Here is a 25,931-nt window from a genome sequence, read left to right as displayed (position 1 = left end):
CAGAGTCTACTGTGGGCGTTGAAATCACCCACATTCACCAAGGAGTCCCTGCCCGCAGCCTTTAGAGCGCGGCTAAAGAGTGCTGCGAACGTTACATTTTTGAGTCTGGGGGAGCAGTAGATGTTGAGTACGTGGAGTGGCGCATCTTGTCTCTTGAGCGGAAGAAGTGTAACCATCGCGTAGGAATATTCAGTGTCAAGTTCTAAGTCAACTAGAGTAGCCGTATAATTTTTATGCACGCAGACGCAGGAAGAGGGGTCCTGCTGAAAGGTGATGTAATTTGTGAGGGTGACGCCACTCCCTGGCTCCTGGAGGGCAACCACCGCGGGAAGAGAGTTGAAAGTTGAAAGGTAAAGTCGGAGATCCGCCCTCTTTGCGCGGGAACGGAAGCCCCGACAGTTCCATTGGACAATTTGGACGGGGGTGGCCGAATAGGTTCTTGGGGAGCTCCTGATCTTAGGGCTGCTCGCCATGGTCATTTAGGCTGAGGAGGGGTTGTATTGACGCTGCTCCGGAGCCAACACTCGCGGGAAGGGGGGCATCCTCCATACCGGAGAGCGAGCAGTTGTCGTCATCGTCTACCTCAGGGGTGCGTCTAGAAGTTTTGTTAGGACGGCCGGGTAAGGGACCGCCGGGCCTGCGCGAGGAGCGTAAGGTATGCGCAATTTGTTTGGCAATCATCGCGGGGATTGTCTCTTGCAATTTGGAGATGGCGTTGACCATCATTGAAATTTGATTTTTTATGGCAATGAATCGTGCCTCCGTGGCCCCGAATCGGGCCTCGAATGCTGCCTCCAAGCTTGTTACCGCCTTTGGCACCACGAGTTCACTCTCCATTACCTCAGCCGCGGGAGGCGAGGGCGGCGAAGACTGGTTAATTTTGGATTCCAATTCGTTAATTTTCTTAAGCAGCATCTCGTTTTGGGCCCTGAGTGCTGCTATTTGATCTTGCTCGGCGCTACGCGCCCTTGGGAAGGGAGTGGAAAGGGGGGAGAGAGAAGCAGCCCCACCCGAACCGCTCACCTGGTGTCCGTTTTTGACTGCGTTGACCCAGGTCCTGGTATCACCGCGCGTTTCCGTCGTTTGTTTCGCCAGTCCGCCGTGTGGTGGCGACACCTTCGATGGTCGTTTTTCAGCACCTCCTGTAGGTGGGTTCTCGATGTTGGTGATTTCCTGGCGAGGCTGATCGCCGGGAGGCCCAACATGGCGGCGTTTCTTCTTGGGCGCCATTTTTTTCTTTTTTATCTTGGGTGTGCGGAATTTTGCCGCACAGTCGCGAGAGTTGGTGACATGGGAGCCACCGCACACAGAACACCGCGGAACACAGTTGTGAGGAGCCCGCACCCCCTCCACTAGCGGAGCTTGGAATCCGCAGAGTCCACAGGTGTCAGACTGCAAGTTTGGACATGCATCCGCGCGATGCCCGACGGCCCCACACTGGCCGCACACAGGAATAGTTTTGTAATAGTTACGCACAGAGACGACCAAGTTGTCATAGTGCACGTAACGGGGCTTCTCTTTACGCGCGAAATTGATGCGTGCCTTGTTGGATGTTCCGAATTTCCGGATTTCCAGGATGGTGCCGGCGCGCCAGCACACTCGGTCTTGGAGAGTTTCTGTGGTGTCCGAGTTACGGACCACGATCACGCCGTGGCATATGTTGCCGCCGTCTTGTCTCAGGTAACCCCGCAGCGGGATCGACCCCTTCTCGGTGTTTACTGCAATGTCCCCGATGAGCAGGTCGGCCGCCTCGATGTCCGGGGTATGCACAATGATGATGTTTTGTTCTCGTGAGGGTAGAACGGAGACGGCGCTGGCCCGTTTCAGCCCGAGGTACGCTGAAATGGCAGTGCCGTAGCCAGTTTCCGTGAACGCCTCGTGAAGAGAAACACTTTCTCTGGGCTTTATGACTATAACGTAGTCTTCGGGAGCCGGTTTGGGCATTGGACGCGGCTTCCACTTCGAGAAAGCCTTGTCCTTGCTTACCGTGGCGCGCGTCGCGGGAGCGTTCATGTTTCCGACCGACGAAATGGCGGCCGGGGCGGTGCCGAACGCCGCCATCTGGGCTTTGTCTTGGGAGCGGCGTGCAGCCGCTTGAAGTAAAGCTTGACTCCGAATTTTGTATCCCGCCACCGTCGAATTTGTATCTCCGGTGGCGGGTACCGAGGTCCACAACATTGACTCAGGGTCGTAACCGCGTATTTGATCCGCGGAAGTCGCCATTTTTTCCCCGGAGGGCCGATTCCGCCAGGCCAGGCGTCGGCGACGCCGTTAGGCTTAACGACGGCGCCAACGTGGTCGGTCGAAAAATGGCCGTAGATTTGAAGAAAATCGGCCTACCTGGACGACTTTTGTATCCAGTTGTTCAGCTTGATTTTTCGGATCGATCGATGCCAGTTTTGCCGGGGTAGGATGATTTGGGACGCGGCCCCAGCCGCAAATTGGCGGAGCCGAAACACACGCGTCTGCTCTCGTCGCGCGCTCGCAGCGCCCCCCCTCAGATGGTGGCGGTGCGCACGTTTTCACGAAATACAACACAAAACAGTGCGAAATTATGCATATAAAATCCAACCCATTTCTTGCGATAAAAGTAAACACGAATCATATGTATTCAATCTTGTTGCACAAATGTCCGAATATACTGCTTAATTTTTCTCCCCAGCGGAAGAAAGGTAAGTGATACACTGGTTTCAGATTTATTGAAGCTAGATGATACAACATAGCTTCTATAGATTTGCAGAATAAACAAAGAGAAAGTCGCATGCCGTTCTTGTGAGGAGGGCTCTAAACAACCCTATATTAATATGACGCCGAAATATTGAGCATCTGAGAAAGGCGTGTTTGTCTCCTCCTCGTGAAGAAAATCTTTCTTTTCGCCACTTGTGAGCTTTTGCTCCACTTTTTTTTTTCAGCCTTTGAGAGGCGTGTGTATTTTACACGTGATATAGTGATATAGGTGCAGTTGCTCATGCATGAAGATGTATCAGTCAGAGCAGAATCTGTATTGGGAAATTTGTACTTGGAAAAGTACTATATTTACTTTTATTTTTTTTATTTTTTTAGTAATCGCTAATAAATTGTGATCGTTAATTAATATTTTATTGGTATTATTACTAATACCATCATCACTAATTATCATCATCCATATCTTTACGTAGCTTACTAATGTTTTCGCATTGACAATCAAGTATTACTGTGTAAAGCTAACAATGCTGCATGCCTAGTTTTTCGGTGAGAAATAGGAAATGAAATCAAATTGACGATTTATTTCTCTCACAACAGGAGACGGGAATTCCGGGCAGTGGCTACCGGAAACCCTACCCGCTGACGCAGCACGAGCTGTTTACTGGAGTCACGCTTTCAGATGTTATCAAGGTAATATTGCTTTTCGGGTTCAGGACGTAGGCCTGTTTGACGCCACCTTGTTTGACTTTGTGGCGTGCCAGTGCAAAGCAGCGGCTGGCACTTTAAAAACAAGTTCTTCACGTTCCTACTAGGGTATCGATAAGTTGCCAAAGATGCGGGCGTTTGCTTTCATAAAAGTGTACACGAATAAATAGTCGCTGTCTAATCCGAGGATATCAGGCCCATTGCAGGATTGAGGCCCTTCTTAGGTCGGGACGTTCACGTTGCCCTTTTGTTTTCTTTTCGCTACGATGAATTCCTGCAGATGCCGGTATGAAATAAGTCAAATAGGTCAGTTTGTACCGATAGTATTGCTTAGCGTTGCGAGTAGCCGGGTCATGAGACGTAGTGAGAGGGCAAGTACGGAATTTTTTCAGCCTCGTCAGATTTCGGCCAAACTTTGACGGTGTCTTCTCAGTTTAGTTTTCATGTATGTGGTATGGCGCCATGTTTGGAGCAGGGCAAAGGGAAAGTGCACGCGCGCCTCAGCCTCTCCGCAATTATCGCTTTTCGTTCTCAGCCAGCCGTCTGGAGAGTCGTGTTTCGCTGCGCTCGCTCTGAGCTCGCGACATGCTGTGGGAAGGGGTTGTTGTTGTGGCTGTAGGATGAAGGAAAAGAAAATGCACGGGCCTGCTACTGGCTCTGTAGCTGAGCCACCTCCGCTGCCTCGTGCAGACTGAAGAGAAAATAGAGAAGAAAGAAAAGGAAGAGGGGAGAGAAAGACGCGCGCCGCGACAACAGCCGTCGTCCACCACCGAAGCGGTGGCGGGTGCAATGACGGCCTACAACAGATAAAAATTCGAAGGCAGGCTAGCCCCCGCCGCAAGCGACGATGACCTACCTGCCCCAGCCCCATCATGGGAGTCTGCACCTCCCCCCTCGGGGGAGTAATTTGATTTTCCGAAGCGGCGGCTGCGAGTCCGTCGGTCTTTTCGTTGAAGCAACCCGCATCATTCACATCCGCCCGGGCATCGCAGTGTAAAGCCTGGATACTGGAGTTTGACGGTTGACCATTATTGGCCTCGAGATCGAGCAGAGTCGCCACCTTGCGGCTCAGCGGCAAAACCTACTCAGTGTGGATGCGTTTTCGCTTCGCGTTCCAGCCCGCAGTGATTTACGCGGGCGCATGCGGCGTGTACAGGAGTGTTTTTGTTTGTTTCATGGTTCCTGCGAGATTTTGCTTACCTATATGCCTCTTGCAAAATAAATATGAACAGTCTATAACCCCACGCTTCATTAAAAAATATATATACTTGTCCGTATCGAGCATGTCATGCTTCGATAAGGACATCATCCATCGCGGTCTTCGGCGCTTGGGATCCTTTGACATGCAATGTCTCAAACGAAGTAGTACTGTCGTTACCACCTTGTGAAAGCAAAACAGGTCGCCGCCGTCCATAAAAGTTAATGAAAACGCTCCGAAATCGCGTTTTCCCGTTCTTGCTTGGAATACCGCAGCTACTGAAACATATGCCACCGCAGACTGCTTCATATAGCAGAATGCAGTTTGAACAGACGCCTCTATGCCTACTATGCCTTCTGTATTCACGATGGAGTTGTGTGAGTACCTTTTTTTTTTTTTTTTTTTTTTTTTTTTTTTTTTTCACGGCACGGGCCCCCGAGTGCTGATTTCGAGAACGGGGGATTCAATCACAACCGTTTCGAAAGGCGCGCTCCTCTGCTGTGGGATTTGACTGCACAATAAACAATCCCACGTGGTAAATGTGGTGCTAATAATGAAAAAAAAAACGACACCTAAACCAGCCTCTGCAATCATCCGTCATAGCCGATGCCGCTTTCATGCGTTAAACCCGGGCCAATATGCATTTTTTTTTTGTTGTTGTTGAAGGCTTCTGTGCATCCGTAAACGTTTTAGTGAGCCCATTTTGCTTTAGAGAAATGCTCGAACGTTTGCGAAGCATATTCCCTGCACCTAATTGTTACCCTAAATATTACATAATACACCTAGATTAATGTACTTTACTGGTAGCCTATTATAATTATTATAATCCCTTTCCGCCCAAGTGCTGTCTTCCGAGCAAACTTGTCGTTTCTGACAAGGGGAGTAAAACAGCTTCATGCGGGCTTAAATATCAGTGTTTAGTTCGGGAATAAATACATCTTTATAGTCGCATGATAAAATGACCTCCATTTCTTTCGGAATAGTTTTATATCCGGAATCTGTTTTGGAAGCAACCCTAATATTTTACTTCGCATAAGATTTAGTCACTGCTAAATAATTAGTAATAAAGAAATTTTCAGCCTGTAAATTGCTTCCCAGAACATGACAGTGCCCATGCGCAGTTTATGATGTCTTCGCAGCGAGTAATTTGTAGCTTGCACTTTAACGTTACTGAAAATTAATCGCTGATTATTTTAAATTCTATAAAGTGTATAAAAGGTCTCCCACACGGTGAAATTTATTGGCATTGCAAAACAAAATAATTACACTACTAATTTACCGTTATATATTAACATCACACACATCAGAAATTCCTTATACTTTCTTCGGTTTCAGAAAATCATTCACAGTTAGTGGCGCATGCAGTAATACACTATCACATTTTATGACAGTCCGCAAAAGGCATCTCGGCAAATTCAATCCACTCAGCGCTGTACACGTGAACAATCAGCTTTTCTGTGCGGCGAGGTTTCCTGTAGAGTGTCGGCGTGATCTCATTTTTGAAGAATACTTGTGCGTGGTTGTCTGGGCCAGAGTTGATGTGCACTCAGTCATGCAATGCGCTGCCAGTGCTACATTTAACCTGCTTAAACCTCGAGTCAAGTACGATATAATGAACCAGGCTTTCTCGATTCAATCTAAAGTACTGCAGGTATCTGCGTGGGCTTGACACTAAATTCGCCGGTCTCACTCGCATGAGACACGCGCAAACTGATTAAAAGTTGATAAGAAAAACAAAGCTGTCATTAGGCAGGCCCAAGCATTAGGCGCGTGAGCGCGGTGTAGCGCAAGAAACGTGCAAAGTAAATCTAGAAGTCTGGGGGTTGCGTGCTTTGTTTTCCTAAAATCCACTCTCCTTCTGCTGCATTGGCGATATCCTTGGATTTTTTTCTGCAATATTGCAGAAATACTGCATAAGACACGTTTTCATCGCCAACAAACCTGCCGTAAACTCGGAAGCAGACCTACGCAGCGTGCGTTTCTGCGAGCGCCGCCGGCTGCCGATCCACACTACCGGAGTGACGGTAGCGCCACCTCTAGGTAGATCTCGCGGCGAATACCGCCACGCATCCGGTTTCAGCGCGCTGGATCAGAGACGCTGGTGCCAACTCTACTCTGTGCGATGGGCCGCCAAGCAAGGCAGATAATCAGCACCATCCGAAGACGCAAAGAACTACATCCTCATCAGAGCTAAGATCGAATCACAGTTCGTTCAAGCAAAGATCGTCGTCTATCAGCGTGCTTCAAGCAGCCCAAACAGCAAGCCAAAACAGACGCTTGACGTATGCATCATTGTGCTTTACAACATGCTTTACAGTTGCGATTACTCTGAACTGCGTGACCGACGCATCCGTGACCGTTTTGCTTGGTGTCCCTGCGACAAAAAAAAAAAAAAATGTCGGAACCAAGGCTGTATAGATGCCAGCCTCACCCTCGCACAAGCACTCTGCAAGGCACGATGGAAGACGCGACCGGCCAATTTTACGAAGAGGAACAGGAAATCTTGCAGGCGCTGGGGCGGAACGTTTTATCCTCGGCCTTCATGTCCTGGGAAAGCTCGGAAATTCTCATGGTGCAAGAAAAAAGGACGCTTGATTAGGCTCAATTTTCCGTGCAAGAACATCCCAACGCCCCTTTGCTAGGCGCCCTAACCACGTTTCAGAGCGACGCCAGGCTTGTGGGTGTTGCAGTCAACGGCCTTCTAGCAGAAGCGAAGATCGGAAGTCTCTGTCGTGCCTACAGATTTTACTGGTGTTTCGAGGAACCTGCATCCAGGAAAGGAGAGTGGCGGAGCCAGCAGGGAAGGCAGTCTAAGTAGTATAGGTAAACTTCGCGCGCTGTTCTTCTGGAATGCACAAAGGTCCGACCAAGCCATCTACTTAGTACAGCATCCGCTCCTTGGATTACCAGCTGTAGAGGCTTTGGGAATGGTGAAGTTCCTGCTCGCTGCCCAATTCATAGGGGCGCGTTTCTCCTGACTTTTCAGAGAACTCGGTCAGTTGCGAGGCGATTACATTAGTCGTCTGCACACTGCAACTGTGCCATAGTGAGTACTGTAGCTAGGCGGCTTCTCGTAGTGTTCACGCTGTAGTGCCCGGTAGGGCTCACGCATAGGCCTATATGCCGCATGAATCTCATCGATCATCATTTTTCTTCTCTTATGGTGCTTTCATTTCTAGTGCAATAATAATAGAGACTGCAATCCAACACCAGTGCATCAAACATTATTTTTATGTCCGCCGCTTTATTGTTCTTACCAATTTTCGGGAAAAAATTTTCATCAGAGTAAAGGCCTTAATGCGACATTAGGGCATTAAGAAGGCGTTCACGACTTGTTTGAAGAGGGGGAACATGAATCAGAGCAGTCTATTGCGCGTATCAGGTTGCGTAGGCGAGCGAAATAGCGTGTAGCAGGCACATAGTATTGTACTTAGGCTATGTTTTGAACACTGATGATGAAAACTATGCAGAGGCTGCGCAATGGACCTTTTTCAAGTAGCGCTACTGCGCGTGCGCGAAGCCTCCTCGGCCGCCATTTTCGCCGGGATGCCACGCGGAAATAAGGTTACGACTTCGCTGCAAGTGCTTTTCCAGGAAACGACACCCCTCGCTACATCGACGCGACGAACTGATGCACAATAATTGCGTGCAGTGCTAGCATCTTCTAGGCCTTCAGAACGGACTTATTATATTGTCCCCACGTCCCCCAGCTTGCCTCAGCGGGGAAGACAGGGGCAGCTTCCTGTCATTTCCATGGTTTAACAGGGGGTGGCGGATGGGGTTAGTGCGTCAAGGTATGCTCACAGATGACTCACGCGTCTCTGCGGAGACTAGGCAAGACCAGCCTTGCCCTCAGCTACTGTACGGAAAATAAGCCCACCTCGATATTAGGAAAGAATTTCTGCACAAATTCTCGGTAACCCGTCCTGTCAATCGTACTTCACCTGGCGGCCGCAAGAGGGGTGCGCTGAAAAAAGTCCATGTCAGTTTCCTTTCCGTTCCAAGCAGCAGCAGCGGTTATTTTAAGCTATATGGTAGCGGTTCCCTGGCACGGAAAACAGGTGGCATCGTCTCCTTTGTTCGTGGCCGCAAATTTCACAAGAACCTTAAAGAAAGAAACAGAACAATTCATGGAACAGTCCGAATAAAGTCAAAATAAATTTAGGAAATCGGATGCAGGCCCCTTGCTTGCGAGACGAATACCCTAAACATGTAGGCCACCAATGCTCGTTGGTTCACGATGTTAGAAGGTGATCTCGCGAACACGTTGCGGTCTTTGACTTAATGGCTTGTCTGGAAAACATATACAGATATTATACGTAATTGTGGTTTCTTCTCGTGCATGATTTACATTTACAAAATCCTTTTTCCGTATATGATTTCCGGATCAAATGTGTCAATGATCGGCGTTGTTGATCGGTCAAAAGTTTTCTTATGCAGGCGCACACTTGCCATAAATTATGTGTTGCATGCCATGTCTTTTCTTGTCGAATAAGGACGATGTAAAGTTTTTCTGTACTCTTGTTCAGATTTTTTTTTGTTTACTGCATGGTATATATCTTGTTCGCTGTTTTGTTAGCCTGAAATCTCTACTCCAGCCTAAGGTCTAGCAAAGGCGACAGCTCCTGTAAAATCGAGTAGATAATTAAGAAAATGGTAAATAGGGATTAGGACGAATTATGCACAATGCGATGTTGCCGTCAAAAACAAATAGACCTTTCCATGGGGAACCTGCATCTTACGCCGCGGCGCCAGGCTCCCTTTCTTTCCACAAAATGCAGCGCCGCGCCATCCCCTGCCGGATCCGCGCAAAGCATGATGGGAGAACAGAGCGATCGCCTCCCGCGTCGGCTGCTGGCAAACGTGTTGGCGTGCTGTGTTGCTGCTTTCTGCCGTCATGCGTCTTCTCGTGCGCGTTGTTGGTGTTTCCTTGCAAAATGCAGCAAGTAATGAATTGCCTTGATGGTTAGCTGCTAGTCTTAGTGCATTTTTGTCGTGACGTTTGAAGCGAAAGCTCCACTACGCCATGTAAAGCCAAGGTCGCCGTTCATGGCACACGCCGCTACAGCAGAAGCACCGCAACCAGGACAACGAGCTGCGCCCTTCCGCAGGTGTTCCGCCACTGGGCTCGCTACAGAGAGGAGAACGAGGGTAGCGACCAAAGAGGTTATATATATATATAAAAATTGTAGCGACATCCCAGCAGATGCGCGCGCAGCCACGGAGAGTTGCAGTAGGTGAACGCCGATCTGTTCGTGTCGGCTGATGATCTATAGCGTGTTGCACAATTAGAGGCGCGATGTAGAATGCTTCTCCCAGCTAAACCGCGGAATTCTCGCAGTTCAAATTTTGCACAGAAATGGTACTTTGTTGCTAGTATTTTTAATACCAAATTTGTTTGGGGTACTTGCCTGATTCGATCAAAAGAAGTCAGATGTTCTCATCTTACGCGGCGGCGACGACGCCAGACGAGCCGCTGCCCCAGCGATGGCACTGGTGGCGTCACCTCATGCTAGTGCCTATACCTGCCGAATCGGGCGCTGGAGGCGGTTTCCGAAGGGTTTGAACTCAGCTCGCAGCGTATGCAGGCCACAACCTATGAAGAGTATGTGGCTGCTTTGCGGGGTGTTATGGAGAGTCACATGGTGAAGGCAAGACAGCCGGCGCGGGGTACACGGAATGCGTGGTGGGACGCGGAAGTAGAGGCAGCATGGCGAGCACGCCGTCAGGCTAACAGAGTACACCGCCATGCCGTCAAGTCACAAGACCCCAAGGCCTCTGAGGCGTGGACGCAATACATTGTACTCAAACAAAGAGTACAAGCTCTGGTGCAGGTGAAAGTGGCCGACCATAACTTGCGCCTGACGAAATCTTTGCGCCAAGACGGCAGGTCAGCGACGCAGAAGTTTTGTAGGTACATCAGCTCCTTGGACAGAAGCACCCAGCCCTCAGCTCAGCTCACGGACTCTGCAACGGGATTGCCAGTGACGAACATGACGGAATGCCTCACCGCCCATTTTGCCAAGCTGTACGGACATACAACTACTCTGGAAGACAAAGCCTTGAGTGGGCCGTCACCGTCGTGTATTGGCCCTATCGCAGACCTACCGGAAACAAGGGAGCCGGAGTGGACCATCTCAGGGCGTACGCTAGATCGGGCCTTGACGCGTCTGAGTGCCAGCACTGCTACGGGGCCAGACGGACTGCCAGCACGGGTGGTCAAGATCCTCGGTCCTGAGGCTAAGGAACAACTAGCCGAGCTGCTGACGAGTGTCATTGCAGGGGCGCAAATTCCTGATGACTGGCGGGCAGGGAATGTCATTCTTATCCCAAAACGAGGTGGGGACGCGGATCAATTGAAATCGTACAGGCCCCTTACAGTCACCAGCGTTATGTACAGAGTGTTTGCGCGCATCCTGAAGGATTGGCTGAGTGGCTGGGTAGAATCGGCTGGCCTCCTGACCGAGCTCCAAAACGGTTTTCGCCCCGGTCGCCGCTTGGATGACAATCTGTTCATAATAACGGAGTGCGCGGAGATAGCGAGGAAGGAGGGGCGATCGCTGTGGTGTTGCTTTCTGGATGTTGAGCAGGCTTACGACAACGTGCCTCATGAGGAGCTGTTCAGCCGCTTAGGGGGACTGAAGCTTCCGGAGCGGCTGGTGCAGACCATCCGACGCCTCTACGAGGACAATAGGGTCGTCGTTCAGTTCGGTCCTGCTGTATCGGAGCCCATCACCGTGATGAGGGGCTTGAGGCAGGGGTGTCCCCTATCACCCCTCCTGTACATCCTGTACGCAGCAATCATCGAGCAAGAACTGCTCAGGTCAGGCATCGGTTTCCGGCGGAGGTACTCTCCCTTTGGCATGGACGACACTCGCCGACTACCGGGCTTGGCCTTCGCGGACGACCTTGTCTTGATGGCGGAGACACCCCAGGATCTGCAGAGTCTTCTGGATATCTGCCAAAATGAGATCGGTCGCCTGGGCTTGCGGTTCAACGCTAGAAAGACCACGGTTGTCCAGCTGGCAGGACTTGACGGTGCGGAGACTGAGCTGACGCTTGGAGGAGAGCTCCTTATCCGAAGCTCGGGAACCAAATACTTGGGAGTGGAGCTCTGCGACTCTGCAGCCATGTATTCCCGGCACGAGGCCAAGTTGCGACAGACTGCACTGCGAGCCCAATGCGTCCTGCGTCGTCGGTGCCTCTGGGGCTGCAACCGGTTCGTGATGGTACGCGACCTGTGGAAGATGGTCCATCTCCCAGGTCTAACGTTTGCGAACGCAGTTGTGTGCCTGGCAGCAGATACCCGTGAATGGCTGGAGCGACAACAGCGAGAGGTTGGCCGCACGGCGCTTGGATGTCATGGCCAGGTGGCAAACGAGGCAGTACAGGGAGACGTAGGTTGGTCCACCTTCGAGGCTCGAGAGGCGTACAGCAAGCTGGCGTTCTACGGGCGTCTTCGCTGCATGCCTCGTGCGCGTTGGGCTCGCCAGGTGTTTGACTACCTGGCTGCCACCTGTCTCCGCACGCAGTGGAGTAAGCGCCTGTACCAGCTGGAAAAGAAGTACGGCTCTTTCCAGAACCATATTGACACTGATTCCGCAACAAAATGGGCAGCGGAGGTCCGTCGGCGTGTCGGGGCAGCTGAGAGCGAAATGTGGCGGGACGCAATGAGCAAGAAGACCACGCTCGCGTTGTACAGCCGCCATAAATTAGCTCCCAAGCCCGCAACACTGTATGACAACAGTGTCGGGAGTAGCCTCCTATTCGAGGCAAGAGCGGGGGCTTTGCGGACCCTGGTGTACAAAAGCCGGTTCGACACAACTATACACGACACGGCGTGCAGAGTGTGTGGTGCGGCGGACGAAAGCGCAGAACACTTGGTTATGCACTGCCAGGGCCTCCAGCCGCCACAACAAGAGGGAACCACGTTCCTGAAAGCGCTTGGCTTCTCGACCCCATCTACCAAGCAGCCGCAGGAAGAGGACGCGGGCGGCAGCGTCAGAGGGAGAGCTGTGGAGACCACCAAGAAGCGCCTAGCCGAGTGGTGGAAGACTGTGCGCCGCCGATAGGGGGTGTTTGGTGGCAGCTGCTGCTTGTGTGTGTGCTTGTGTGAGTGACCGATGTGACCTATGTGCGCGTGTGTGTGTAACTCCGCAACTCAGTGTATGCGGAACTGTGTAACTTCTTTTTTTCTTTTTCTCTTTTTTCTTTCTTTTTTTTCACTCTGGCCGGATACTGTGTGAGTGTCCACCCGCTTCAAAGGGCATGGCCACCAGTTCATCATCATCATCATGCTGCTTAAAACAACTCAAACCTTCTGCCAGAAACGTTCGCCCCTTTTTTCCTGCTACAGAGTTGTAGTAGCAGCATGAGGTGGCGCCACCAGTACTATCGCTGGGGCAGCGGCTCGTCTGGCGTCGTCGCCGCCGCATAAAATGGGAACATTTGACTTCGTTTGATCGAACCAGGCAAGTACCTCAAACAAATTTCGTATTAAAAAATACTAGCGACAAAATGCCCTTTCTGTGCAAAATTTTAACTGCGAGGATTCCACAGTTTAGCTGGGAGAAGCATTCTACATCGCGCCTTTAATTGTGCAACGCGCTGTACATGGATTTAAAACTCCATTCCTAACTTTGCCAAGGAACTGTGGGCACAACATAACAGAAGACAGCGCGAAGCACCAGCGTAACAATGACGCCGAGATGTCAGAGAAAGGTTCGCCTGAGGACCTAGAGTCGGAGAGACGTCAGCGCAGCGGCGCTCCGTTTTTCCGGGGGGCTTTGCGTGGCCGCTGGGTGGCGCGGCGGAATTACTGCGAAGGTAGAATAAAAATACCTGAATCAATCGTATCGTAGGCAGGTGGCAGCGTACAAAAGGGCAGTAACGCTACTACGAAGTCCATTAATTAACATCGCGTTCCAGCAATCTCAAAGAGGAGCCAAAGCATCTCGCAGGTTTTTGTTTTTCTGTGTTCGTGTTTCTGGTGGCGGCGGTGACCATTCTTGCCTATTTGCAGGGATTAGAGAACCGTATCGTGGGCGTGCCTGCCGCTAAGCTGATGCTGCAGGCTGCCGACAGGGCCCGCCTCTACGTCGAAGCATACTTCAGGCTCAAGTCGAGACTCTATATGAACTTTGTTCATGTGGTCTGCAGAACCGCCGGAAGAAGCAAGTCATGTTTCTGCGTCGTCTTTGACTTGAGACAACTGTGTGATGCTATAAGATATTACTCTTATGCGTATGTTGTTGGGAATATCTCCCGTTGCCTCCTCCCCCCCCCCCACCTAATTCTCGCCGGCGTATATGCACTTCTGTACTAGCTTAATTACATATCCCTTAATCAGCACTCTGTTATCTCAAACACACTCATTGGAACACATTAATCAGTTCAGTTCAGTTCAGTCGTGTCCGACTCTTCGTGACCCTATGGACCATATCACACCACGTTTTCCGGTCTCTCACTATCTTCCTAGCATTACATAACTTCATTTGCAGCGCCTCGAGGATGCAATCTAACCATCGCGATCGCTGCCTACCCCTTCTCCGGTGACCCTCAACCTTTCCCAACATCAAATCTTTCTCCAGCGACTCCTCTCTTCTCATCAGATGACCAAAGTAGCTGAGCTTTAACTTTAGAATTTGACCCTCCAATTAGCAGTCAGGGTTTATGGTCGACAATATCGACTGATTTGATCTTCTGGCAGTCTAAGGAACTCTCAAGAGCCTCCGCCAGCACCACAATTCAAACGCGTCAATTCTTCGGCGGTCAGCCTTCTTCACAGTCCAACTCTCGCATCTATACATCACAACTGGAAAGACCATAGCACGAGTTATACGGATCTTGGTTGGCAGACTAATGTCTCTGCTCTTTACTAGGCGGTCAAAGCTAGCCATGTCTCTCTTTCCCAGAAGCAGGCGTCTCCTAATTTCATGGCTGCAGTCTCCTTCCGGGGTAATCTTGGAGCCCAAGATGAGAAAATCTGTCACAGCTTCCACTTCTTGTCCATTGATGCTCGAGGACTTGATAGGGCAAGACGCCATGATCTTTGTCTTTTTAACGTTCAGTTTAAGCCCAAACTTCTCACTCTCTTCTTGTACGCGCATCAGAAGTCTCTTGAGTTCCACTTCACTTTCTGCCATTAAAGTGGTATCATCCGCGTACCTAAGGTTGTTGATACGTTTTCCAGCAATCTTCACTCCAGCTGAAGACTCGTCCAGACCGGCCTTCCTCATGATGCCCTCAGCATATAGGTTAAATAGGCAGGGCGACAGTATGCAGCCTGGTCTCACTCCTTTCTCAATCGGAAACCAATCAGGAAGACCATGCCCCGTTCTGACTGTGGCCTATTGCCCTTCATGCAGGTTCCTGAGGAGACAGATGAGGTGAATTGGAACTCCCATCTCTTGGCGAGCTTGCCACAATCTACTGTGGTCTACGCAGTCAAACGCTTTCGCATAATCAATAAAGCAGAAGTACATTGGTTTCTGAAACTCTCTTGCCTTTTCCATGATCCAGCGAAGGTTGGCAATCTGGTCTCTAGTTCTTCTGCCCTTGCGAAACCCAGCTTGCACGTCCGGAAGGTCCCCATCCACATACTGCTGCAGCCTACTTATAGGAGGATTTTCAATGTCATCTTGCTAGCATGCGAAATAAGCGCGATCATGCGGTAGTTGGAACAATCTTTGGCACTGCCTTTCACAAGAATGCTAAATCTGGCGAGTTGCTAAGCGCTCGTGTGTGTTTCCTTCTTTTTTGTCCTTGTCTTCTTTGCGCTACGTTTCCTAAAATGCACTGCCTTTCTTTGGAACGGGGATGTAAACTGACTTCCGCCAATCCTGTGGCCACTGCAGGGTTGTCCAAATTTGCTGACATAATGTATACAGAACGTTAACAGCGTCATGGTTGAGGTTTTGAAGCAACTCAGCTGGAATGCCATCAATTCCGCTCGCTTCGTTCTTAGCAAGGCTGGCTAAGGCCCATTCAACTTCACTCTTCAGGATGCCCGGCTCGAGATCAGTAATCACAACCGTCTTATGTTTGGTTTGCGCATCCGGATCCTTCTTGTACAGTTCTGTGTATTCCTGCCACCTCTTCATTATCTCTGAGGCTTCAGTGAGGTCCCTGCCTCGTTTGTCCTTTATCACGCCCAGCTTAGCACAGAAGCTTCCTTTGATATCTTTATTGTCTTATACAGAGCTCTTGTGTTCCTCAATTGGCTGTTGTCCTCAACTGCTTGGGACTGTATGTTCAGGAAGGCATTCTTATCTCTCCTTGCTATTTTCTGAAAATCCGCATTGAGAACCTTGTATCTTTCTGTTTCCCCCATAACGTTTGCCATCCTCCTTTCCTCAGCTATTTGCAAAGCCTCTTCAGATAACCAGTTTGCTTTCTTGCATTTTTTTTTTTGCTTTGGAACTACCTTAGTAGCAACTTCTTGTATTATATCACGAACATCAGTCCGCATCTCTTCAGGCTCTCTGTCTTCTAGATATAATTCTTGAAATTGATTCCTCACTTCCACAGCATATTCTGATGGAATTTGATCCAGATCCTACCTGAAAGGCCTTCTAGTTTTCTGTGTTTTCCTCAATCGAAGCTTAAATTTGGCAACAAGAAGCTGATGATCGGTGCCACAATCGGCCCCAGGCCTTGTTTTTACTGCTTCTATAGCGCTTCTCCATCTCTGCCGGCAAATAATATAATCAATCTGATTCCTGTACAGACCGTCCGGTGAAGTCCATGTGTACAGGCGCCTCTTGTGCTGTTGAAAAAGAGTATTCGCTATGGTCAGGTTGTTTTCTTGACAAAGCTTTACTAGCCTCTGCCCAGCTTCATTGGGCTCACCAAGACCGAACTTACCTGTAATTCCGGATATTTCTTCACTCCCCATCACACATTGGTCAGCTACCAGAATATGTGACAGGCCACACGACGTAGATATAACGCCTCACTGCAATAATGACGCACGGAAGTGCCTGAGTGGCCTACGAGTAGCATATATCTTACTCAGGATTCAACGCTCCCGGAGGGTTAGACTTCCCGTTTCATTCTCCTTCCTGAATAGAAGCTATCTTAGCTGTCAGGAGCTGCCTATGCGGCCATGCTATGTGGTCTCGTGCTGTCAATCAGTCGCCCGGTCGTGTCACCTGCCAGAAGAATTGCCGTGATTTCAGGCTGACAACGCCTACGCCTGAGTTTCCGGGGAACGGTGGCCTTTAACGTAGTCGGGTTAATATCCTTGGATCGAATTATCCTGAAATGTTGCCACATCGGTGCGTTACAGCGCACGTTAAGACTTCATGGGGCGAACGTAATCGGTAATCGTCCCACTACGACGTCCTTACGACGTCCGATGGGGACGAAACGTGGCGGCTAACGAAAATGATTCAACTTGAGTTGAGGACAATGAAGACAGCTATGGAACGGAAAAAAGTAGGCGTAACGTTGAGATAGGAAGCATACAGAGGGGATCAGGGAACTAACTTGAGTTAATGACATTGTAGTCGAAATCAGGAAGTACAAATGGACATGTGGAGGACATGTAGCCCGAAGAGAGCTAGGATAACCGATGGTCGCTAACAGTAATAAATTGGATTCCGAGGGAAGGAAAGCATAGCAGGGGCCACAGAAAGATGGGCGGATGAGATTACGAAGTTCGCAGGGGTCAAGTGGATGCAGCTAGCATAGCACCGCGGTTAATAGAAGAAAATGGGTGAGGCCTTCGCCCAGCAGTGGGTATAGTACGGCTGATGATGATGACGGCGTCATGCCGCGCCAAATGTTACCTGGGCATAGGTTTCTTTGAGGTGTGGTGTTAACATAGCAACACGTGCTTGCGTGGCTTGTTGTATATATACAGTGTCTTATTAAAAAATACGATGAACGATAGCGCTGTCAAATTAATTAAGTTCTTTTCAGAGTAGCCTATGCTAATCTGCAGTATTTTTTGTTTAGTGAAGTTAATTAGTAAACATTGTTTAGCAGTTTTTAATTATTGCCTTGAGAGAAAAAGTGTGAATACAAAAGTTGATCTTGAGAAACGGCTGTCTACGTTATTTCCTCACGCTACGACTAACGCTGCCCTATATGGCCTTAAAAGAAAGGTTTCACGTGACCAGTTGTTATTTTAAGTCATTCGGGAAGTGCATACAACCAGCTTCATCGTAGAGAGAACGGCTCAGAAAATCGGATTTTTTTATCTTAGAAGCGTCTAGAGGCTTTCAAGTCGCGCGAAGCGTCGTTTTCGGCTGGTAAAAAATCAGTTTATGTAAACGCTAGTTTGATAAAAACTACAAAGCTAGTCTTTTTTTCGAGATGTTCAACTTTTGCTTTGACACTTTTTCTAAGCCAATAATTAAAAATAGCTAAGTAGTTTTTCCTAATTAACTTTAATGATCGCAAAATACTGCAGATTGGCACAGACGACTCTGACAAGCTCTTAAATGATTTGCCTGTGCTATCTCTCGCTGTATTTTTTAAAACCTTGGCTGCATTTAGCTGGGACACCCGGTATATAGTTGCGCCATTCAGGCTTTCCAAGTGTCGCCTTCATTCGGTGCAGGATCGACGACGCGGAGGACCGACATGAGCCACCCTATCCACTCGGACAACTGCCAGTACACGAAGAGCGACACCTGCCTTCCTCTGCTCAAGCATCTCATTTGGCGCGATTTCAGCGCAGCCATCTACCTGAACGACGACATGCATGGCGGCGAGATGGTGCTGTCAACGTCACCGTATAACAGCATCCGCGTGAGTTGCGATCTGGTAGAGCACGGGGTCGGGCTGTCTGCGTGTCATTCTGGAAGGTCGTATTGTAGAAACGGCCGCGACGGCGGGCTTCGATAATACCAAAGCTGCTGCAGAGTTGCATATCCTCAGTCATGAGGTTAGAGGGCACTCGGGACAACTTATGGAACGTTGCAGTGGCAGCTTACTTGCGTTGTTCCGTAAAATAGTGCAATCGTCGATTTCGTACACGCACGCCATACTATTGCCATGGGCAACCTACGTCACAACTATTTATGTAGTATACGTTCAACGCAATATTAAAACGTTCGTTGCAGGATAGGTGTCCAGAAGACATGACTTTCCATCGGTGTTGACCATTGACCGTTGTTCTCCCTCAAAAACATCATTTTGCTGCTCGGTATATTGCAGATCCGCAATAGGGCATCATTCAGTGTTTTTTTTTTTTTTTTTTTGGTGACACAAAGCTTTGCTTTGTTACCATTCGCTGGACACTATCCTTACCGTTGATTCTCCTCAGTCTGCTTGCTGCATTCAATCAGGGTTTATTTTTAGTCAAGCAGATAAGGTTGAGTACGAGGACTGCGCTAAAGAGATAGGAGCAAGACAGGGGGTCCGGCTGTCATCTTTAGCACCAATATTCTGTATACTGATTACAGCTGTTAATTTATTTATTTTATTTTTTTTTTTTTTGTAATAAGATTCTGTGATGCGGCTCAGATGCTTCATGAAAGCAAAGGTTTGGTCGAATAAACCTCGGTAGAAAGTTGACCCTTCTCCTGTTCTTTTCGTGTTCTTTCCCTATCCCTGTCTCAATTGCGCTATCCTCAAAATCATCCTATAGCTATGAACCAACTAGCCCCAACCAAAGTATTTCATGACTGCAGCAGAGCTCGTCTTCGGCTGGCTATTAAAACTTCAGGGTGATTTCTTCAACGGAGCTGTTTCATCGCCCTTCAGGCTCTATCGAATGTGTGATCCAGAGCTTCTTTAATTCCGCCGTCATTCACAGGCTCCTCAGCTGCCCACAGCGATGTCGCTCATATATTGATACTTACGTGCCTCTTGACAAAATCCACACACGTTTGTTCGCCCGATACTATCCTGAATCCGCTTCAGCGGCCTTCCTACGACACAAATCACGTGCTCAGCCGCAATACAGAGTTCTCAGTCGTCGAGACAATGGACGCTCGGGCCCAGCACCCGAAGCCAGCCTTCTGCACACTCCTCTGACCACACTGAACGCACACCTGTAACAGCAGCTGTGCAGCCAGCTTTAACTGTACCATTTCTTCTACCACCACTGAGCCAAAGAGAAGGGTATACTATCCTTCAGGCTCGCGATCGCCTGCATATCGCAGCAGAGCTGTTGTGACAGATTTTCTGCAGTGTTGCGAAGTCACATCCTTTCTCGTGCTGCAATGTAACCGTATGGTTCTGGTTCTGTCGCCACGACAAGAGGTCGCACATTTTTAAGAATTAATAAATGAATGAATGAATGAATGAATGAATGAATGAATGAATGAATGAATGAATGAATGAATGAAGCCATTATCTGAATGAAGGGATGGCTCTCGGCTGCTGTTTGGGTAATTAGGAAGTTAGGAGGGATGGTAGTGTAGCTTCTTCACGGTTCTTCAAGCTGTTTCCCGTTGCTTAAAAACCGTGTCACATGCGTAACTAGCAATGCCACTTCAATTTTCTACCCACGTCTGATGCAAAATAATTTTGAAGCAGCATGCATATGTTTCTTAGAAAGCTGTAACGCTTTAAAGGACTATAGGCACCAAATGTTGGTGGCATTTTTCTTCTTGTTATCGATGCGCAAATCATTCCTGTATATCTATCCGCAAGCAGTTTTCGTCTATGATCGCAGAATAATTTATAATTCAATTTTCTTTTCTCACCAGTTTCGGTTTCGACAGCCGAGAAATGTTTGTGATGTCACAATCATGTCTTGATGCGTGGCATGAAAAAACAGTGATATAATATTGCTCATTATTCCCTTGCGATTCCTGTTCTTGAGGCAGGCTGGCTTTAAAACTGTGGTGAATTTGAATGACATAGCAATGATTATTTCGCTGCATTTTCACCCCTCGCGTGACCTAAACTTGACTGTGACGTCACAGCCATCGCTCGGCAGTTAAAACCGAAGCCGAACAGGTGAGAAAAGAAATTTGGTTTAAATTATTCAGCAGTCGTAGGTGAATTTGACGTGGTGATCCATGTCATTACAAATGATAAAACACGAACTCAAAAATTAGATGTTTAAAGTCCTTTAAAAATCACGTAAAAGTTCTGCGTTCTATTGCCGACCCATAAGCGCGGCATATTAGAGACATTTAGTTTAGCGATACCGCTTACCTCGTCGTCTACCGATATCGCGCACCGTCAGCACAGTGCGCGCTGATTGATCCCCGCGTGTGGCATCCGCCGAAATTGGCAGGAACGTGGTGCCATTTTTCGCCATCGGGGTGATCTGCGCATGCGTACTGACGCTCGCGCGGTAGCGGTAGGCGGCAGCGGTAAGCGGTAGCGCTAAATTAACCTCCAGCGCGTTCATTTTCCATGCGTCGGACACATCCTCTCCATCTGACTTGCGTCTTACCTGTGTTTGTCTTTATAAAATTTGTCGTGGCTATTAACCTGAACGTGAACGGAAAGTGGGAAAGGGTAATTTTATGTCCCTCTTTTATTTTGCAGCATTAACCAACGCTGGAAAGAAAGAGATCTGGGAAACCTTTGCAATGAGAGCTTTTTGATCGAGCGCCGCAGCAATAATGCTTGTCAGTACGAGGTAATTAATAGCGTACGAAACACAGAGGGTGTTACCGCTTCGTTTCCCATTTTCTCGCCACTACCATTAATTACTGCTCTCGCATAATTCGCCAACCATATGCAGGCTGTCATCCGACCTAGATGCGGACGCATGGTGGCCTTCAACAGCAGTAACCCGCACGGAGTCCTGCCTGTGTTCTCGGGACGCCGTTGCGGCCTCCTTCTGTGGATGACGTACACCAAGGAGATGGCGGATGAGGACTGGGACACGCTCGCCGACTTAATGGGATACGTCCATGGTGACGGCTTCTACCGCAACGCGAGCGAGCCATGGTGAACAGATGGCGACGCCAAACTGTATTCTGCCGAGGAATCGAGGAAGGACTCTCGGCAGCTATAATTTTATGCTTGTGCCTGCACTGTTGCCACCATGAACATATATGACGAGGAATAGAATCCGTCGAAGGAAACGGGGACCGGCTGCAAGTATAGCGCAGCCGTTTTCTGGACGCTCATGTGTTTGTACACGTAATAATCTACTGCCGTACGTGATACACAGACCTACAGCTATGGTCAGTAAAATGTGCTTTACCTCTATGTGGTGGGGCAATGTTTTCAATTACAATGCACATCACGCAGTTAGGAGCGCTTCGTAATAAAAGGAACTCGCAATCAAGTGGCAATCACAGATCTGCGCACATATTTTTGCAACGTGAGTTGTATCTCTCAAGGTTTAAAGGGGTTCTACTGGGAAAAATGAAGCACTGGCGCTTGAAACAATGCTGAATGAAAATTAAAATGGAGCAGCGGAAATGGCGTGCCTGACGCGAGGTAGCATAATCCTTATTCGGAAATGCCTTGCTTTTTCTATCCCGGACGGTCCGAGATCGAACCCATCGCTTGAACTACCGTTCCCTTCTAGCATTTAATGGCCTTTGACGTACAAATATATAGTATGGCTGGTATGGCTCCCTCAGTGGTTCAGCGGCATACGAGGTGACTGGCAATACTGCAAGGATTTAAAACTATAATAATGTCGAAAATTGGGCATGTTGGTTCATAGCGCTGTGTGTGTCCTCTCGTTCTCAGTCGCTCATGTGTGCGCTACAGCTTGGAAGATTTAAAGCTATGTTTGCTCCCCGTTAATCCATGCCTGTATATCTAATAAAGGACTTTAAACTTATCTTTTCGCAATATTCCTTTATTTCCGCGCATGCGCAGAACGGAAGGCGAATATCTCGTGAGGAACTGAAGCCATTTTGCCGTGCATAGTGCGACGTCATGCACGATTCAGTGAAGGGCGCTTAGATAAAACAATAAAGGATACGAACCCAAAGCGAAGTGCACAGCCGTCTTTCCTGTTTCTGTTCCGGTATTTTTGCTTTAATCGATCCACAGTGGGCCAAAACAGAGGGACTGCGACCCAAAAAGCCCCAGCACAGATCAATTTGTTATCAGTGCATTTATCAGGGCCAGTTTCGGTTTCAATCTCTCCGGACACGAGCGCGCGATGACGTCAAAGATACGAGAACGCCACACGAGCGCCCCCTACTGGCAAGGTTGATGATCGCCTAAACACAATATCTGATGACGCATTAGGGTCGCGTTTTTCGTCTGCTTGCTGTCGCACGTGCAAAAAAATATCGTCGTCGAGGAGCGCTTCAGCGTAGCATAATTAGCACAGCGACGTTGTTTCGCCCAGTAGCGTGGATGTTACTAATATTGCCGGGCACTTTAATCCCAACCCGCTCGTCTGCGACTCAAGCGACGAAGCAGGAATCAGCAGCAGCCACGAAAGCTTGGTGGGTTGACACGCAGGAAATGTCAACTGGTAGGAATGTTGAACAAAGGAACCGTGAAGGTGCTGCTTTATCAGTCCGGTTGGCCAACGCTGTGAGCCAAGCTGTTCTAAACAAATGTTTTAGTAATGACGCGATCAGCCACCGTAACCCGTAAGCTCTCCCGACGGCTCCCGTGCTCACGCCTGTTCACGCGCTGATTGGTCCCGACATGGCAGGTCTGCGTGCCGCCGTCCAAGCATGTGGCGCCATCTGGCGCAGTCAAGGCAATCTGGGTGCGTAAAGCCGTGGCCGCCGCGATCGGCTCCCAAGTCATAGCTGCCTCATAGCGTCCGCTATCGGTAATCTAGCTATCGCGGATCGCTGTTCATTCGCTTACATAGCTATTTGTACAAAGGACTATCAGTCACGATTAAATTGCGAGGATTATTCAGCCAATACGGAGGTCCCGGTAGAAATAATTACAGTGATACAAGCGAACTTTTTTTTTTCCTACAGCTGGGCTGCCCGGTGCGACGCACCAGATGTCTGCTAGCTCCGCTGCTGAAGGCGTCGCGCAAAGCAAGAAATTATTTTACGAGATGGGCTTGCCAGTAAAGCGGCGCTAAACTCCGACGTTTATTACAGCATTAGCCCGTTCCGAAGCGCTTCGATGCGAATCCAGCTAGGACTAGCGACGTCTAGGGTAGGCGGTACAGTGTTCTAGAACACTGTAGTAGGCGGGGAGCGGCGCAGTGTTCCCGGCGCGCCATCGAGAAGCACCGTTGCCGTAAGCCCTGCACTTGTGCAGGCATGCTGTTGGGGCCTGAGTTTAGCAGGCAGTCTCCATACGTACACCGGTGAGGTAATTGTAACATGCACCAAGCCATCGAGTAAAGCGAGCAGAAGCGGAGTTCTTTCTCAGGGCACGGCCGGAAGCGGCGGCGGCGCTGTTCGAGTCCGGCCATGTGTCGTCACTGCTCTTTGCTTTGCCGACTCCACGTCACAGTTGTTTGATGACGTCATGTTGTTTACCTATGTACACGTTTTCGTCACAGAGATGTCGATGCCAATGGGTTTTGAAAAACGGAGTACTTGCCTGGCTTTTTTTTTAAAATCAAATTAAAATATCTTCGCGGAAAAGTGCGAGGTTGGGATTGCTTGGGGAGCATCTCTATATAACCAGGAAAGCAATCGTATTCCTTCCGACGCTTCAAAAAATGGTGTCTATATTCCTTTAAGCTATCACCGCAGTCTTAACTATTTTAGCACTATCGTCGTCGTCATCAACCCCAATCTGTATTCCATTCAGTGTCGCATACACTTGCAAGCGCAAGCTTGGTGCTTTAAACCATTCGTCAAGGTTTTTGTCCGTAGTCTCGATGAAGCCTTCCACTGAACCAAGTTTCCCTTGTTTAACATGGGGTCCACTGATGTCGCTATATAAATCATGCGTCCTTGAACCACCTTGATATCATCACCATCATTTATTTCCCTTAAGGGACCCCTAGGAGGGCATTACACGTCAGGCGGGAGCAAAAAAAAAAAAAAAAACAAACAAACAAAACAATTAGACGAACAGAGGAGCATTTGGAATGTGATGAATAAACAGCGTTAAAGGCGAGGACAGGGCGTAAGAAGCAAACAGGACGGGCACTGACTCGAAATGCCCACGCAACGCCCCGGCGGATCGAAGCCTGACGCGAGCAAGATTCCTAATAGCAGACTTCTATTCTTCGATTTTCTTCTTTGAATATGATCATTGTGTGTCCCCATTCTTCATAAAATTTATTTGCGCCAAGGTGCCGTACGTCTCGCTGAAGGTGGAACCAAAAGCTCCTTTCTGACCTTATTCTTCACTTCGAGGAGACACGGCGTCTTGGGGCTGAAGGCAGCGCGGCATCTCGCTATCCAGATTTGGTAGTTGATTTCTGCTAGTGTCAAGACGAATTGTTTCCGTGCTTCACTGGGCAAAGGATTGAGGTTCCTCACCGTGCAGTACGGGATGCCTGGAAGCTTGAAAAAATCTCTCAGTCGATCGAGGAGCGCTGTTGGCAGGATGCAATCATAAAAAATGTGTTCTGCGGTCTCTCGTACTCCACGGAATGGGCAGGTGTCGATTTGGCCCGATAGTCTTGACACGAATGCTCGTCGGCGGATTGGAAGTATGCCTCGCGCGAATCGCCACATGAACCCACATGAACGACGCGCATCGAGGAAACTCCACATGGGGCGCTCGGCGGTCATTAGATCTTTCGATAGGTGTTTCGGAAGTGCCAGTGTCAGTAAGTCAAGTGCACTTTTAAACGTCTCTTTTCGCGTGGAATGACTCTGTAGCGCCCTGCGCGCAGCGAGAAGCATCGTGAAGCAGACGACCCCGCTCGATCTGCGCGCGGCTCGGCCAAGCGATGACGTATTATAGATAGTCGCGTGACAGCAACAAAGGCCCCCTACACAACAGTAAGTATCTACGTATCTACAGATCTACAGTTTGAAAGGTTATGTGTACTTGCGCAAAAAACGGGACACAAAAAGGCACATAAACGACATGTACGGAGCGTGTATCCGAGATCTACAGTGTATCCCAAACTGTATGCAGTTATAGTAGTTACAGTGTGTGCAGCACAAAGGAAATTTTTTACCTGCAGAATTTCTTCTTGCAAGAGTGAACACAGAGTGTTGTGAGGTCTGACACAATGCCCGTTGTGACGTCTGCCAGTGGTCTGCCTGCCTCACCGATTGCAGCGAGTCGATTCAATCCACGGCGGCATCCAAGCGTTTACTGTAAACAATGCTTTTTAACGCCGGGTTGCTTGTTACCGGCAATTTTATCGCTAAAAGAAGTGCGTGTGGCGATTTGTGTGTGTGTGATAAGGAGGATATGTTGGACCGCTGACTTACCTTGTGTGGTGGAAGATTTCTGATGTGTTTCCTTTCCATGTTGTGCAGCTGAAGTGTGCACTGTGGTTATGTAACGCGGGACCCGTGCGTGCGTTGAAGGCAGGTGGATCACCTTAGGAACAGCTGAAGCC

The 25,931-nt window shown here is 49.0% G+C and overlaps 2 protein-coding genes across 2 annotated transcripts; one reads left to right on the top strand and one right to left on the bottom strand.

The window, feature by feature from the left end:
* Nucleotides 1-456: 456 nt before the first annotated feature.
* Nucleotides 457-2,223, bottom strand: LOC146179686 (uncharacterized). Its single transcript, XM_084580243.1, has one exon. It carries the CDS (start codon nucleotides 2,221-2,223, stop codon nucleotides 457-459), a length of 1,767 nt encoding a protein of 588 aa, XP_084436369.1.
* Nucleotides 2,224-13,646: 11,423 nt separating this feature from the next.
* LOC146179685 (prolyl 3-hydroxylase 3-like) lies at nucleotides 13,647-21,589 on the top strand. The gene is made up of 3 exons (XM_084579906.1): nucleotides 13,647-13,761; nucleotides 18,156-18,346; nucleotides 21,246-21,589. The coding sequence occupies exons 1-3, from the start codon at nucleotides 13,653-13,655 to the stop codon at nucleotides 21,456-21,458; spliced, it is 513 nt and encodes a 170-aa protein (XP_084436032.1). The 5' UTR covers nucleotides 13,647-13,652; the 3' UTR covers nucleotides 21,459-21,589.
* Nucleotides 21,590-25,931: the final 4,342 nt, after the last annotated feature.

Source organism: Amblyomma maculatum, chromosome 9, assembly GCF_055883805.1.
Source record: "Amblyomma maculatum isolate TAMU_Amacu chromosome 9, ASM5588380v1, whole genome shotgun sequence".
Lineage (NCBI taxonomy): Eukaryota > Metazoa > Arthropoda > Arachnida > Ixodida > Ixodidae > Amblyomma > Amblyomma maculatum.
The sequence above is the reverse complement of the archived record's forward strand: the minus strand, read 5'-3'. Positions and strand labels throughout refer to the sequence as shown.